General features: G+C 35.4%; 1 protein-coding gene across 1 annotated transcript in view; it reads left to right on the top strand.

The window, feature by feature from the left end:
- Window positions 1-18,281, top strand: part of TRHDE (thyrotropin releasing hormone degrading enzyme) — a 267,004-nt gene that overhangs the window by 239,392 nt on the left and 9,331 nt on the right. Inside the window, exons 11-15 of the mRNA XM_087723432.1 lie at window positions 1,976-2,109; window positions 2,203-2,258; window positions 9,808-9,955; window positions 12,290-12,387; window positions 12,946-13,053. Of these exons, the coding sequence (XP_087579558.1) occupies window positions 1,976-2,109; window positions 2,203-2,258; window positions 9,808-9,955; window positions 12,290-12,387; window positions 12,946-13,053 (544 nt within the window). The remainder of the gene's footprint in view (window positions 1-1,975; window positions 2,110-2,202; window positions 2,259-9,807; window positions 9,956-12,289; window positions 12,388-12,945; window positions 13,054-18,281) is intronic.

The following is an 18,281-nucleotide window of genomic DNA, read 5'->3' as shown; positions in this document are numbered from 1 at the left end:
TGAAACAGTCTAAAGAAGTCTAAAGAAATGAGGTAACATTTGGAAGTGTCTCAAACAGATACCATCCTGAGTCACTGGATGTATTAAGGAGTATGAGATACAGCACAATCAGACTTTTAAGATTCTTTTATTATTGTTGTTGTTAGTTACGAAGAGCCATCGCGAGCCCATGGACAACATTCCTCCAGGGCTTCTTGTCCTCTACCATTCTCTGCAATCCATTTAAGCTCACGTCTACTGCTTCATCCAGCCACCTCATTCTCTGTCGTCCCATTCCTCTTTTGCCCTCAATCTTTCCCAGCATTAGGCTCTTCTCTGTTGTTATAGCCGATTTTAATTAAAATACCTTTAGCATTCCTGTGGAGTCTTGGTCTGGACTATCTAGTGGGAATGAAATAGAATATAGAGAGGTTTTACTCCTATTAATGCATATTTTATAACCTGCAAGCTTACTTAAAGAGTTTGAAATAATGTTATGTTTTAAATGATTTAACAAATGATTTAATCTATGCTGTACTGAACTCTAGAGGTCAAAAGGACTAGAATTGTTTCTTGCTTTTTCAGTAATATAAATTACATCATTTTGATTAAAAATCTTACTATAGTAACAAAACAAATGTTATAAAGTAGCCTTAGCTTACAGACTTCTTGTTTAGCAACCATTCAAAATTATGATGGTATTTTTTAAAAAGCATTGTGACCAATCCTTGCTTTTATGATTGTGATGAGTCCTGCAGTCACATGATCATTCAGGCGCTTTGCAACCAACACACCACCACCAACTTGCCATGGCCAACTCACTACAGCGGTGGTCTCCAGCCTTGGCAACTTTAAGACCTGTGGACTTCAACTCCCAGAGTTCCTCAGCCAGCAAAGCCAAGGCTGGAGACCACTGCACTATAGGACAAGAGTTACACTAATATCAAACAAATGATGGAATAGAATCATTAAAGAAAGGATGCAAAAGGAAGAACAGAATGAAATGTGAATGGCAATTTTTTTTAAAAAAAATTATTTATTTGAAATAAGTAAATAGAATTGTTAAATTCTCCAACAACGAGTTGTCTCGCAGTGAGTTGGCCATGGTGAGTTCTCCTGAGCCAAGGTGCCTATGGTGAGTTGGCCATTGCGAGTTGACCGCAGTAAGTTTGCCACAGCGAGTTGGCTGTGGCAAGTTGTCCCATTCCCTAAGATGGTGATCAACATTTTGCTGGCTATGAGAGATTCCCAGTTATTTCTTTCCTAAGGACTTATCTGTGGGGAGTTTAGTTACAACTACAAACATAATAATAGCTTAAGACAAGGACATTGACTTCAGAAGAAGCACTATTCTGTAAGCAGAGAAATAGTTAATTATTTCAGTATAAACTGTGATTCCTACTGTTGAACAATCATTGATGGCTCTGCCTTTATTCCTTTTAATGTAATGAAATCACCATGAGATGAGCTTTGGCTGTTCTATTTTTGGGTGATAAATATTATTTGCGCATGCTCTGTGCAATGAAAATACGTCATTTTTACCTCCTCTATAGAGAATTCTGAAAACTGGCTAGCTAGCACCATAGTGTGATAATGCTGCATGTCACCACTAGGAGATGCATTAGTAAAATGATATTCACTCATTGAAATTATAAAGTCTTTATCACATCTTGGCTGAATGTTAAGATTCGAGCCTAAATCCAGGTATGCCAGTTTAGAGATTAATCTGCTTAAGAACCATATTGGTATTATCCTTAAGAGAAAAATGAAGCAGATAACAACAAATTTCAATTTTTAAATCAAGGATACACGATAATTGCCTTTTATAGCAATATACATTGTCTTGTTTATTTCCTACTACTACTCCTATAAAGAGTGGACTATCTTGTTTTTCATGTTTTGTAGGTTTTTTCTTCATTTTATGATCAGTTATTTTAAAATATAAAACATTCTGAAAAATAATTTGATTTCTCTTATCACTCTACTTTGTTTACAGAACATCACAGAATTGCATATCTTAATGGAGATAGTTGGCTGCTTGGAAACATCAATCAAGCTGGCTACTTTAGGGTTAACTATGACATTAGAAACTGGAGATTGATAATTGACCAACTAATGAGAAACCATAAAGTAAGTTCATTTCACTTTCTTGCCTGAATACATGAAATACTTCTAGTTTCTTATCACCCAAAGGTCTTCAATTTTTCTCCTTTACCTTTATAGGTAATCTCTGTCGGTAATCGTGCAGGTTTGATCGATGATGCATTCAATTTAGCCAGGTATGTTTTTCGGGAGATAATCCAGTTTAATGCATATTCCTACAGCTCTCATATATTTTCCTTCATAGTGTGCTTGTGCAATTTGAAGTTGAAGATACTTTAAAACTCTTCCAATTTTCATCCCTTTTCTTCAAGTTTCTGTCTTTTCATGATTGAAAAGATTCTCAGCACTGCATTCTCTATTTCTGACTAGTAAAAATCTGAGAGTATTTCTGAATACAGATGCTTGATTAATTTTCTTTAAGGTCAAGTTTAAGTACTTTTGAGATTAATAATCTGTTCCCATTTCACTAATGAATTATTTACCTTTCAAAGTGATCCTTGAGCAACATGTCATTTTTAATAATAAAACTCTTTGAAATTCAGAATTTTTAATGCTCTGTTACAGATAAAATGTCTTATTTGACAGTAAAAGATGCATATACTGTATTTCACCCAGTCTGGAATGGTATGAATATACATGCAGATATGAAATCAGGTTTTTCATAACAATAATTGCAAAGTAACAACTGCTAACAATTTCTGAAAATAGCTATTGTAATGTTAGTGATCGAAGTTTGTATTAACCAGCAAATAAGAACTTAAACCAATTTTAGAAGTGGCAGGTTTTGCATCACAATAATTGCAGTAACTATTACCAATATAGTTCATACATAATTTATGAAAATAGATGTCATAATATTAGTGATCAAAGTTTGCAGTAACCTATAAATAAGAACCTGAAACTTCCTAGCTGAAGAGGAAACAACATAAGAGAGAAAAAAAAGAAATGGAAATAGCATGAACAACAAAAAGACAACAAATGTTAGGAGAAACAGTAGGGTTACTGGCCACTATAGAAAGAAAGGGCGCCTATACTGTAAATGGTACTATTATTGCTCATCTTTCTTTGATCTCTACTATCAAACTTGTGGCAATAAAGGGCACTCACCTTAGCAGGAGAAGAGTCTTGCTGAATTAAACATTTTCTTGCCCATGGTAACCAGCCAGTTCTTTCAAGCAAGCCTGCAAGCAGGACTTATTTACTTATTAGATTTTTATCCCACCTTTATTATTTTATAAGTCGGGGTGGCAAATATACATAACACTCCATCCTCTTTTTATTTTCCCCACAACAACAACGCTGTCAGGTGGATTGGGCTGAGAAAGACAGACTAGGTCCAAAGTCACCCAGCCACTTTTATGGCTAAGGCAGAACTAGAATTCACAGTATTTTGGCTTCTAGCCTTGATTCCTTAATCACTACACCCAACTGTCCATCTGACTTGAAAGTAATAATGCATTTCAGTGCTTTTTGTTTCTCATGAGTGTTAGTTTTCATGTCCGATAGTTGATGATTCCTCCCTGAATCTGACACTTAATATAAAAGTGTATTTTTTATCTGTATGGAATTTACAGAATTCACTACATTCTGTAGATATTCATTGAGCATTACTCAGAAAAAAGATGCTTTCTATACTGGTACTCGGTTTGGCCAATCAAACTCTAATTTAGATACATTCTTGAAGTATGTGATTCATGACAGCATTTGACATCTCATGATTATATTCTGTTTCTCATGACCCCTGATTTACATGTTTTAGTAAATGTTAATCTGTTATTATTTTACTTCATTAAGTTTGTATACTGCTTAGAATGCTATCATAAATATATTGCATGAAATACTTAAAAATAATAAAAGAGAACAAAGCATTATTTGTACTTCAATATATTAGAAACTAAATGTAGTGACATTAAAAACTCCTTTGGCCTCCAGGTCTTTGAATAATCGTAAAGTTAATCAAAACAGAAATTAATACTGTTTTTTTGTACACATTTCTACTTTTTTAAAAAAAAATGTTCATTGTCATTACAATGCAACTTGAACATTAAATGTTATGTTCCCTTTATAGGGAAAATTGAACATATATTGTCCAGAGGATAAGATAATATATGTGAATTTTTTTTTATTTTTGTTTTGAAGCATAGAATATTTATTTTAAAATTCATATACTTTTTCTACATCACAAATTATGCATTATCTTCTTAATCTGCAACTTAATGTTTTCCTAAATGTATATTATATTAATAAAAATATAACCTAAGGGATATTTTAAAATTCTACATAGCCTTAATTTAGTAAGCAGTTATTTCATAACTATTTCCATTAAATGTGAACAAATTGTTTCTCAGTGACTTTCTAATGCAATCAGCAGACATAGAACTCAATTATTCTGCAATTATTGGAAATGGTGTACTTGGTAACAGTTGATTTTTATATGGCAGATTTGTCAATTTAATACATTTTTAGTTTAATACTGTTAATGTAACTTTTCATAAGGATGCAATATTAATTTGCATATTAATACATGAAAATTAAATTGCATCAATATTTCAGTTCCGTTTTTGGCAGTTTGCATTTTGCTGAATATACGGGGGAGTTTTTAGATGAGATGCTTTCTGCATTCCCCTCCAAGTAGGTGAATGAAACATTCCCCAGGAAAGCAGTGGTTCGCAACCTTTTTTTAAATTTTTACCATAGACCTTAAATACCTTTTGTGGCCAGGAACCATGGCCATGGGCCACCAAGACTAAGTCTAGGTCCTAGATTACTTTCCTAGCATCTTCAGATACAAGAATCAAATAGCAAATGATAGAGAGGTCTCTAACTAAGAGAGGCACTGTTAGTATAAAATATAGCATAATATATGGATGTAGATACCTTCATACATACAGTATATGTATATGGTTTTCTCACAATTTTTCTTATTTTCCATTGCTGTTAATTTCTTTCTTCCACTGATGAAAGATGAATGTCACCTCACTGGCTAATCAATTATTCTGGAAAAAAATGGAACCTGTTGTTTTATTGGTTGAGATTTTTAAGGCATAGGAGGGATCCACTGGAGTAGGGCAGCCAATAAATTTAAATAAATAATGCTTGTGCAAGCTTCAGTTCAGAATGTATTTTGGAACTTAGCTCATTGGAAAGAGTAGGGTATTGCTCTGCCTGCCAAGTAGGGATTTTAAATAGCATTTTTCAGTTTCACTCATCTTAGTTGGATATGGGATGATTGATAAGAGCTATCCTTAAATCAGAATGAATTTTTACCTTAGCTGTTTTCATCATAGCATTTTGGATAGATGGCAAGATTGTAGAGGATATACTTGTTTGAAGTCACTGTAGTCATATTTCATTGTCATCCAATATCTTTTTTTCTGTATTTAAGTTTCTTTTATAAACAGTAAACTAATTGATTTATTTGTAATAACCACATGTTCTTTTTTTCTTTGTTTCTCCTTCAATTAGCTTTTTCAACTTTCCTATCCCATCTATTTTTAATTGTATTAGTGCTTTAAATTAGTCTTTCTTCTTAGTTCCTTATTCTCTATTACAGGTAATTCAATACCTAACATTTGTTCTGAATTTCTTTCAGTGTTTTGATCATTATAAATAATATATTATTTGTTATCTGCCTTCTTGGCTTTTGATCCTGAAAGCAGTATCCCAGTTTGGCACTGTTTAGGAATTTGTGCATAATGTTTAGTTAGAATGTGTGCATGATGTTTAGTTTATTAATGGAAAAATTGTGGCTAAGCAAGAAGATCTTACTCAGCTTGTAGCAAAGACCTAGGAGCATAGCATAGTCCTCCCAGTTTAGGTGCTTATGATCAGAAGAGTGTATAATGTGAAAACCCAGGCTGATATTTATGAGAGTTTGAGTGGTTTATATCTTCATAACAATTCAATATCCTAAGTTCCATTCTAATGAGGAAATGAAAAGAGTATGGATGTTTTTTAAATTCTGATCATAAACAATATAACTAAAAAGGAGCCTGCTCCAGTTTCTATTAATTTTGGCAAACTGAATCTGTCACTGATTGACATCCAGTGGGGGATAGGCCTTGAGAATGGATCTTGGGTTGTGTGAGGAGGCTGTGTGTGTTTCTGAGTGAGAGTTGGGAAGAGAGAATAAGTGGGTTGGGCACCACTTATGTGTTAATTGTTTGTTTCCCTCCCTTTTCGAGTTGTAAGCCGCCCTGAGTCCCCCCAGGGAAAGGGTGGCATATAAATAAATTACTCAATACTCAATACTCAATACTTTACCATTTAGTGGGAGAGGCCAGTTAAGGTGCAGTAAATAGATGGGAGTGGGGGTTCAGAGGTTCTAATAGCAATAAGAACAATAACTGAATCATGTGCAGGAACAGATGGAAGGATCCTTAGTTAAGGAAGCTGGGAGGCTAGAGATGGGGGGAAATGAATTCTCTGAAGGGCTTAGGCAGATCAATATATTCAATTGGGATTTCTTTAACCTTTCTGCTATTGCCCCCACCTATGGAACATCTTGCCTCTGGAGGTGAGGTTGGCCTCCACTCACCTTTAGAACTAGCATGGGGATTCAATAGTGGTACATAGCCCAGGGGCTGTTGCTTGTTTGAAGATGCTCTCGCTTTTTATATATTTTTACACAGATTTGTATAGTGTTCTTTTTACTTGTAAGTTTAAGTTTAAGTTTTATTTTATTTATATGCCGCCCTATTCCCTAAAAGGGACTCAGGGCGGCGAACAACTTAAACGGGAAGGGGAAACATACAAGTACAAAATAAACATATTAAAATGACCAACAACCACACTTGTCGAGAGGGGAGGGGAGCTCATCAACCCCAGGCCTGCCGACACAGCCAGTTTTTAACGGCTTTTCGGAAAGCAGGGAGAGAGGTGAGGGTCCGAATCTCCACAGGGAGTTCATTCCAAAGGGCCGGAGCTGCAACAGCGGCCCCGGATCGTAGCCAGATGGCATTGGCTGGTGGATGGAACCCGGAGGAGGCTGGCCCTGTGCGATCTAATGGGTCTTTGGGAGGTAATTGGCAGCAGGCGGTCTCTCAAGTACCCAGGTCCAATACCATGAAGGGCTTTATAAGTAATAACTAGCACCTTGAAACGTATCCAGAGACCGATTGGAAGCCAGTGCAGCTCGTGGAGGATAGGTGTAACGTAAGGCGTTTAACTTACCTCTTCACACTTGAATATTGTTCCTGATTAAAAATAAAAAAAACAAAAAGTTATTTGAGATTCATGGGCCTATGTTTTTTCCATGCTAAAAAACAGGAGGCAAAGCTCCAGTTTATCCAAATGTCATCTCAGAAGTTGCAAAAATCACGATATCATACTTTTAAAAAATCCTTTTCAGGATATGGACAAATATAGGAATTTTAGCTTTGTATATAAATTTTCTATTAAATTAAACTTTAGAAATATTTGTTGAATGGACCTGGTATGTCATATGAAAAATGCATTATGTTTGCTTTTATACCTATGATATTATTGTGGTTTTGCTTACATTGCTTATTGCTTTCGTCTTTTCTTTATGGCTATGGGTTTTTCGAGTTTTTAGTTTGTACGGCAAATATTTTAACTATATTATTTATACTGTGAAAGTGTCAGGGCCTTTCTTTTAAATTCTGGTGGGCTATAAATATGATAGCGAAAGAAAGAGATAGAGAAATATAAAGCTACTATAAAAAAGAGTTTAATTGCTTCAGAACAATTTATCTTCGGGGTTGATGAGGAGCAGGTAGTAGGGTAAGAATCTGTTTTCCTTGCATGCTAATGATTTTATTTGCTGAATAAAAGCATATGAATTGTCACTGCTATCAGCAACATATTTTAACTTCATTTATTTATTATATTAAACATTTGTTTATACAACCCATCTTTATTCATAATTGGTTGCTCCAACCACTCCTCTTCAGGGTCATTTTTTTTTATTAAAGCACTTGCAAGATCAAGATTGTAGAGAACAAATAGACAATAACACATAGAACAATATTGCTTCACTTTTAATCCTTAGGAATACAAATTCTTTTTTTTAATATATTAGGCAATACAATCTACTGGGCCTTAAATGACCTATATCTTTTGCCTCAAGCTTTGCTTGTAGTAATGCTAACTCAACAACATTGTAATATATCATTCTCTACTTCCAAGTTTTAGAAAAGTACATAATGTCCCTGTATTTAATAGTACCATATCCCAAGATTGGATCTCTGCCATCAGTATAATCCAATTATTTATTCTGTCACAAATAAATCATTGTCACATATGAAGACCCAAGAATGCACACTCAGAGACTATATACTCATCTCTCTTCTTCCAGCAAGAGCAAAAAGAAAAAGAAAAAGTAGTTGGAGGAAATGTGTTTGCATTGGAAAGGAAAGAGGGAAGAAGGAAGAAAGCAACTAGATGAAGATAAGGCAAAGCAAAGCAGGGCAAGGAAGGAAGTTAATTTTTCTGAATACAGCTGTTTGAAGACAACAGGATTTTTTTTACTGAAGTAATCAAACTGTGAAAACTTTGTTACTCCAACCTGTTTTCATAGAGATGAACACTTGGATATCTCACCTCCAATCTGTTAAAAGTCAACTTATTTTTCCATCATTTTGCACACCAGACAAATATTCCAAACCAATTCTGTTTTAAAGAATTATCAATGTAGCTATAGGAAAAACATGTAAATATATGTATAGTAATTCAAATGTGGAAACTTCTGAATCACATGAAAATCCAAAAGCCTGTATCACTGAAAATGTACATTACTGTTCAGCCAGATGGACGGAATGTGTACTTGGTAGCATAGACAAAGACTGCACTCCACTTTCTCCCCCAGTGTTTTGCTTTTCAGATCTTCTGCTGTTAGATTTATGAGGAAATAATTCAGAATGGATTAAATTCAGACTGTCCCTGGGCAATTGCACTAGTACTTGGTACTTTGTCTGAGTAGGGCTAAATCAATGTTCTGGAAGCTATTTCTGAGTGTATGTAAGCAAACCAAGCTGAGAATGCGATTGCAAAAGACATAAATGTCACTTTAAAATTGAATATGCAACTGTAATTGACTCTTTTAAATCTATTATTAAGGACAATCATTTTTAATAATATAAACATTTTCCAAATGACCAGCTTGGAAAATTGGTCATCATATTATAGTTTTAAGAATTTATTTTTCTCAGTATTTGTTTTAATAATACAAATTTTAAAAAGTTCTTTTTCTTCTGATACAGAAGATGACCCAAAACTTTCCTGATATTTTTAGTGGTGCTACCTAATGCATTTTAAATATATTAGTCTATTATTTCGAGCAATGCCTAACATGAGTTATTTAAAAAAGGTATTTATATGATTATTACAGAAAATCATAGAGCAAGATTGAACTTCAAGCAAGTTTTCATACATAATTAGGAAATTGTGGATAATAACTAAATACATACTATTTCCTTTTCTCACATAACATAATAAATACAGCGAAGCTATTTTGGAGAATGGACGCTTACCAAATAGAAAATGTTAAAAATAATATTAACATTACTAACATGAAAATAACATGAAAAATGATTCTACTTTTTAAATAAATGATAGATAGATAGATAGATAGATAGATAGATAGATAGATAGATAGATAGATAGATAGATAGATAGATAATAGACAGACAGACAGACAGACAGAGTGAGTCTATATCATCAGGCATTTTTCCCCAAGCAATAATTATAACAATTATCTTTATTCAGGGCTGGCTATTTGCCCCAGAATATTCCACTTGAGATTATTAGATACCTGTCAAAGGAAAAGGAATTTCTACCTTGGCATGCTGCTAGCCGAGCTCTTTATCCTCTAGATAAGTTGCTGGACCGCACAGAGAACTACAATATGTTCAATGTAAGTAAAGATCTCTTTCTTTTTATCAATCACTAAAATGTTATCCTCCCTACAAGAACACTATATATCAATCAAGGTGAACTCCAAGTGAGTTTAGGGGTAGGCAATTCTTTACCCTCTAGATAATTTCTCCTATTGGCCTTTGAAACTAGCTGTGCTAGCCATGGGTGGTAGAAGTTGACATTCACAACTATTTATTTGAATATAAATTGCATTAGATAGAAATGCACTATGCTATACACAAAACTGTATCTGCTGTTACATTCTGGATCATTTACATCTTCTGAATGTTCTGAAGGGCAACTTTATTTAAAATACATTGCAATAGTTCAAATATGTAGTACCTAAGGCATGATGATCATAAGCAGAATCTTTTGATTTTGCACACCAACCTTAACTGGGTAAATGTTACAATTTCTAGAATCAAAGTTAGGAAATCTCTGGATCCAAGCGACCTATAAATCCACAGGCACTCAGTCTTTTTAGAATTAAGCCAAAAACTATACTACCCACTCCCCCCATCTATATCCCTACAGTCTCTAATTTTTTTTTGGGGGGGGGGGGAAATCTTGATAGTATTATCTGGACTGTTCAGGGCAGGAATGTAAACTAAATAACATCAATGTTCTGATGACACTTAATTTCATGCCAATAGAAGACTTAAGTCAAGTGATTTCATATGAATGTTAAACAGAGGTGGACAGAGCACTGAAGCACTCTGTAATGCAAGGTCTTCCATCAACACTGACTAGAACCCATCTCAAAAGAACAACTGCAAATCTTAGTCCCCTACTTGAACCCCTTAAACCTTCCTTCGCATCCACAATGATCAATGGAATCAAAAGTGGATGCGACTTGCATCCAAAGCCCATGTGATCAATACCACCTCATTACTATAACCTGGTCTGAAATCTGACTCAAAAGTGTCCTGATAATGACTTTCCTCCAGTGTCTAGAACCAAAGTCTGCTTATGTCTTTTCATCTTCAATTATGCAGCTTTGTAAATAAAGATTATCCACTCTTAGGCTATGTTAATATAATGCAAAATATTTTTTTTAAATGTTTGCTTTTAACATATTGGTGTGATAATAAGGAAATTGCAGAATGATTTATTAATGACAAAGGCATATATTATAATGGTGTAGAAAGTAAAGGGTCAAAAGTAGAAACTGTCACATTATCATTGATTTAAAAATGCCAACAATTTAAAAGGACACTAAAAGGCCAACCTCATTAAATTGTTTAAACCTGATATACAACTCATATTATTCAATATGATATCAATTGGGTGAGTCTTTGTAGTGATTTTGCCACTATACCTATAAATCTACACCTATAAAGACAGTGAAACCCATCACATCACAATATGTGGCCTAAATCTGTCACTTGTAAATATTTAATAATGGACTTTACTGAAACATGTACTTCCAAGTCAAGGATAGTCTGCAATAGCAAATATTTAACATGTTTAAGCACCAGGAGCTTTTCAAGTATTTTCATATTGAAATTAGAAAACTTGATCCAACGTTAATCCCTTTCTAAAGCTAGTTATTTCAGAAAGAACTCCAGTTTCTATGAACTCTGTAGGTCAAAGGAAGCAAGAAATTTGTTCCATTTTCTATATTTTTTCTGCAGCATTTTACACCCTCTGAAATCCTCAACTGATTTAACAGTCTGACCATGAACATTAATTTCTCTGCAGAAAGTTTTAGTAGTAATAATAAAAAGAAAAATCCAAATTCTAATATTACATGCAGACCTTGTAAAGAAAAAGATGAAGCCACGGATCACATAATTAGTGAATGAAGAAAAAAAAACTATGAACAATATTATGACAAGAATAGCCACTATGATACATTGGTAGCACTGCAAAAACTATAATTTCTGATTTTCCTGAATGTGATATGAACACAAAATCAACATACTAAAAATGATTTTAATTCTTAAGAGGTGTTGATGGACAAATTGATCAATATCTAGAATACAGCACTCCATGTATAATTAAAAAGAGTAATTTTAAAATGTGGCAATAACCAGGAATTGTGAAAAACCAATTGAAAACCCATAAGCTAGCTGTGATAATGGGAATAGAAAGTTAAGGTAGTTTTGATCAAGAAAACCCCCACTCAAATCACAGCAGTTATAAAATGTGATATTCGTCTTTTTATTCATAAACTTTAACATGCAGGAAAGGAATTTATGGATAATGTAGGCTAAAGCAACTCTTTCAAAATGGAGAGGAGAGTCTGTGGGACATTTGCTTGCTTTGGAAAGGATGTAACATCCATATTGACTATGAAAATATTTAATGCAGAGACTTTTTCTCATTTCAGGAGTACATTTTGAGACAAGTTGCTTCGATGTATCTAAAGTTGGGATGGCCAACGAATAATTTGGAGAAATCTTTGGTTCAAGCTTCCTACCAGCATGAGTAATTCTATTTTTTAATTGTTGCAAAATAGCCTTAATGAAATGAATTTCCTAAACTTAATTCAAAGTAATCAGATTTAACTTTTATATCTTCTATTTATTTAGCACATGAGCTGATTGGAAGGCTTAAATTAATTTTCTAAATTCACATTGTGATGTTGCCATCTTTTTTCTAGAATTTCAGAGAATTATTGTTTCTAACAGTAAATTAATTCTGGCTGCATTTTACAATATAACTTTTGATAGGTTGAGATGCTTCATGGCCATCACTTCTGCTTCATTGTTGTTTAATAATTATTGAACAATAGTTGTAACATTGTACATATGGATGTCCTCATTAAATATTAGTTTAGATTGGTATTTCTCAAACTTGGTAAATTTAGATATGTGGCTTTCAACTTCCAGAATTCTTCAGCTGGCTGGGGAATTCTGGGAGTTGAAGTACACATATCTTAAATATGTCAAGTTTGAGAAACTTTGGTTTAAAATTTGGCAACTGAGAATGAGAATATATTTATTAACATCAGATTAATGCTAGTTTTGTCTTTGGGATACACAGGGAGTTCCGCCGTGAAGTGATTATGCTGGCATGTAGCTTTGGTAACAAGCATTGCCACCAGCAGGCTGCAACTCTAATCTCTGACTGGATTTCAAGCAATAGAAACAGGTAAAAATGACATCCTACATTGCTCATAAAGATAAAGATTGTTTCATCCCCAATTAATTTTACTACAGAGTGGTATGCTCATGCATGCATATTAATAATAGTTGGCTCCTGGAAGGAAGAAATTTTGTGCAAGAAAAGTGGCATTTGTTTGTGTAGAGGTATGTGTGTATGTAGAGCAAGAGAGAGAGTTGTTGCTGAAAATCTTAACACAAGTATTAAAGTACTACCTCCCATGGTATTAATACTGGTGTAAAATCAGGGTGCAGGGAGACTTTCCAGCAGTTGCAATGATGAAAGAGAATAATCTCTTTTATCCACCCCCAAAGCCATAGTAGAATTGTTCCAAAGTGCTCTAAGCTGGCTCATCCAGATTTGCTTTCAAATGTCCAAAACCTCTAGATCTTTGTTAACCCACTTTATAACCTGCAGCATCTTGGTGACCCAAGTAGACCCATGAACTCAGAATACAGCCAAAGATTGCTTAGTACTGAATTTTAACATTCAATTTGGTCTCACAAGTGAATACCGTATTCCCTATTGCCCCTTAATACATATTCCTTTTGAGGATTCAGGATCCACCACTAAGGACTCAGAAACACCCTTTGCAGCATACTCTACGACAGCTCTTCCTCAATCCATCACCCCAACACACAACTAATATTCCAACTATTTACTAATACCATGTACAAAAATCAAATTGGACTGTAGAGGCAATAGTAAAAATACTATGGTCTGTTACAATACAGTCCACATAACACAAAACACTATAGCTACAGTAAATCTACAGGGAAATGTAAATAATGTGAAGAGGTAAAAATAGACTGCATCTATTTGCTGTAACAAATGATTATAGTAATGGAAGTAGCAAACAAAACTCCCTGGTTTTGAGCCAAGGTGGTGCAGTGGTTAAATGCAGCACTGCAGGCTACTGCTAGATCAGCAGGTCAGCGGTTCAAATCTCACCGGCTCAGGGTTGACTCAGCCTTCCATCCTTCCGAGGTGGGTAAAATGAGGACCCAGATTGTTGGGGGCAATATGCTGACTCTCTGTAAACCGCTTAGAGAGGCCTGAAAGGCCTATGAAGCGGTATATAAGTCTACTGCTATTGCTATTGCTATTGCTATTGCCTGGTGACTGAAGAGAAAGACAAAAGATACCATAATGATGTATCCATATGGCAGAACACAAATGAACATGGTGAGAACACAAAGATAATGGTCTGAAAAGGAAAACTGTAACTATACACTTCTCTATAACTTTTTTTGAAAATACAAGAATGCATAGGATACTATATGGTCTGTGTGCAAAGAATTATCCATTAACAATAGTGAAAAATTCTTTCCCTTAAGTTCTCAACATTGCCATCGATATATGCAAGGTAAGTAAGTTAAATATTGTTTTGTACTGAATATATTTTAGTACTTCTTTATGTGATACAGGAGTTCAGTTGCATGATCTTTGGTCTTTTCATATGAAATTTTCTGTAATTTTGTTTGTATAGCATAGATTGCCTCTATTATTCTCTTTAGGCTTCTGGGAAGGGTGTGTTCTGTGTAATTCAGATAATCAAAGAAGACTTTTTCTGTTTACAGGTTATTTTACAATTAGGTATTATGCATAACAGTGGGATTGTGGTCATGAATAATGTTTCAATAGGACCAGTTCAATAATTATTCTGTGGACAAAGTTGTAATGGACATTTGTAATCATTGCAGCATATTACTTTTCCTCCTCTGTGCATCACGATAGCTGTACAATGATAAAACAAACAATCACATTTAAGGAAATGGAAGGATGCTGTATATAATTCAAGTAATCTTCTTCTTTTACATATTAATTTGATGTTGGCAGGCGGTTTAGAAGTAGACCTAAGCATTCAATTACAAATTGGAAATTGTTTCAATTTCATTGAACTTCTTTAACCTTTGCAGTGCATCTGTTCTGAATAAAAAGCTGTTTTAAAATCTACTAGTTTTTGAAAAAATCATTCTAAAGGTAAATTCATTTTATCCTTACTCTAGTTTTTATAAACTATAAAAACAATAAATAGTTTTTTTAATGCACACTATAATTGCAAGGTCTCCCAAATAAAAATCTAATATTATGAGGGGGTATTGAGAGAAAATTGGAATAGGGATGAAGTATTTTCAATGATATCTGAAGGAATGTTCTTTGTTTCATTATCAAAATTACTACTTCATTTAGTTATAGTATCATTTAAGTCTGTGATCAGCGTGCGTACACATACACACACACACAGACCAAAAACCCAGCTTGAAAGTAGAACCAAATCACAAGATAGCAGTATGCTCCCATCACTGAATTTGTTCAGGTAAAGCCTGGACTTCCACCTGTCACCTAAGGTTTGATTTGCACTTCTGCACAGAGCAGGCTATTGTACTTGATAGTCTAAATCAGTGGTTCCCAAACATTTTCTTTCATTACCCAAGCCACCTATTAGAAAGTTATATTGAATTTCAAAGAGGGATCATAAATCCCCTTCTCAGCACTGTGTCACCTCAATTGGTTGCTGAACTAATGATCATAATTCAAGGACTGCCTGTATTATAAGAATATCATTGATCTTTATGTCATTTCAACAAAATACCATTGATAATTTCATTGGTTTTTGTCTTGTAAAATACTGTAATGGAATGTGTGAATGACCTTAAGGGATGAGGGAAAGAGATTCTGCCTAAGGAATGATCAGATAAGAGAGGGAAGAGGTCCCCATGGTTTAACAATCTGAGAAAGAAATTTAGGAAGTGACCAGAAAGTTAAAAGTGGTAGAGGAACAGCTAGGACCCACCAAATCATCTCTTGATTTCAATTTAGACTCTCTTCCAAAAAATAAAAGTCAATGAATTAGCATGTCAACTAATTAACTATTGAATCAACTACCAAATGTTGATATCACTTCTCTCCTTTAAAAAATGCTTACTGTGGTGACAACCATAAATAATTTTGGGAGTCAACCTTGCTTTTTTATACCTATTTCAAATCCCCAATCTGGCATATCTAATACAGCGATAAAATCCCGTTACTCAGTCATACATAATACATACAATACATACATACATACACACATACCCGTGTTTACCCAAAAATGAGGGTCTTATTTTCTTCTATGTCCAGGGGCCCGGTTTTTCTGCTTGATCGCAGCAGGGCAGGAGGCAACCCAGCATGCCAGTGCCACTGCCGCAAGGTGGGGATGGAGCTGCTCCACGTGCCCTGAACTGGCTTACCGCTTGGTGCTACTGCCAGGCCACCCATGTCCCGATGTGTGCTTCACCTCATGTCAGCGGCTCCAGGACCTCCATCCAGCAGGCCCGCCTAGCCACCAGACTACTTCTGCTTGCTTGCGACCACAACAGAGCAGGAGACCAAGCAACACACCAGTGCCACGGCCATGAGGCGAGGTGGGAGGGTGGGTGAAGCTGCTCCGCATGCATTGCACCAGGGCCCTCACAAACAGGCTATCCACGCCCCAACATTGGTCTCGCCTCGCGGCTGCAGCACCACCACAATACTCAGCTTCCTGCTCCATTGTGGTCATGAGCAACCAGAAGAAATGCTGGATTTGACTGCTATTGCTGCTGCCACGAGGCAATGTCAGGGCATGGATGGTCTGGTTGGAGGGGCACTGAGATAAGGCCAGTGTGGGGTGCCTGGGGTGGCTCCACCCCCTGCCTTGCCTTGTGGCCACAACACTACGAGAAACCAGATGGAATTGGCAGCTGGCTGGCTGCGCAGGCTCTTAAGTAGGGCTTATTTTGGAGGTAGGCTTATATTAAATGAAGATGTAAAAACAGGCTAGGTCTTATTTCCAGAGAAACAGGGTACATACCCACAACCACACCCACACAAACAATGAATGGAGGGGTAAGTAAAAAGAAAGGTTAAAAGCAAAAGTTTAAAGACAGACTCAGGAGTACAAAGGGAAAGGGAAAAGAGGAAAAGGAAGGAGAATAACTTCAGTTTTCTTTGTACAGGTACAAATATAAAATACATTAACCTCTTACTCTAAAATCAACTATAATAGCCATAACTATTCATATAAGAGCATTATAGTATATGAAACAATTATGCTATTAGGGACATAGCGAGTGATTGTGGGCGCACCGCGGTTCGCCCACATAACACCGATCCTCCGTGAGCTGCGCTGGCTACCTGTTGATCTCCGGGTGCGCTTCAAGGTGCTACTCACCATTCATAAAGCCCTTCATGGTAGTGGATCTGACTATTTGAGAGACCGCCTTCTGCCAATTACCTCCCTTCGTCCCATCAGATCGCATAGAGTAGGCCTCCTTCGAATTCCATCCGGCAGTCAGTGCCGACTGTCGACTACGCAGAGGAGAGCCTTCTCGGTTGCAGCTCCGACGCTTTGGAACGATCTCCCCATGGAGATTCGCACCCTCACCACCGTCCAGACCTTCCGCACAGCCCTCAAGATCTGGCTATCCCGTCAGGCCTGGGGATAAGATCCTAATCTCGCCCCGCCCGAATGTCGAATGAATGTTGTGTTTTATTGGCTATTTTCCTTTATTCACATTTCTTTTGTGTCCTGTCTTACACTCCCCTCCTATGAAATGTAAGCCGCCCTGAGTCCCCTTAGGGAAAAGGGCGGCCTATAAATGTCAATAAAATGACTAAAAAAAAAATGACATCAAGAAAAATAAGCTTGGACTATACTCTTAAAATTAACTGGACATCTGATTAACTTTCTTTTCTTAAAGGTTTTCATAAAGAGGTTGAAGCATATCACTAAATCAAAGAACAGTCTAAACTGCCTCTAATTATATTTTAAGAAATTAGAACTCTATTTGCCTAGCAGATAAATAATTAAGGGGCTATTTTATAAATGCATTTCCATTTGTTAAAACTTAAAAGAACAAGCCTGTACTAATTAATTATAACTTAAAAGATTATTTCTTAGCACTTTGTAAAACTGCATTATAAATCATTGGGAAAATAGATTTCACTGCAAGAGCATAGTTTGATTTTATTATTTTAACATTTTCTACAAGTATTTAATTTTTAATCAGCAGCCACATTTCCAACAAATTCTATTTTTTTTTTACTATGGTTCTTAAGTAAGATAAATAAGGTCAAGCAAATCGCAACACTGTTCAAATAGAATTATTTCAAATCATGCTTACAGAAGTTAATAATTGTGAAGTATTCATCATAGTTTTAAAAAGTGAATGAAAGTAAATAGAAGTGAAGGG

This window comes from Thamnophis sirtalis, unplaced genomic scaffold (assembly GCF_051295495.1).
Source record: "Thamnophis sirtalis isolate CommonGarterSnake01/CBP01778 unplaced genomic scaffold, rThaSir2_p1.2 scaffold_9, whole genome shotgun sequence".
In the NCBI taxonomy this organism is placed as follows: domain Eukaryota; kingdom Metazoa; phylum Chordata; class Lepidosauria; order Squamata; family Natricidae; genus Thamnophis; species Thamnophis sirtalis.
This window is presented reverse-complemented; position numbering and strand designations above follow the sequence as displayed.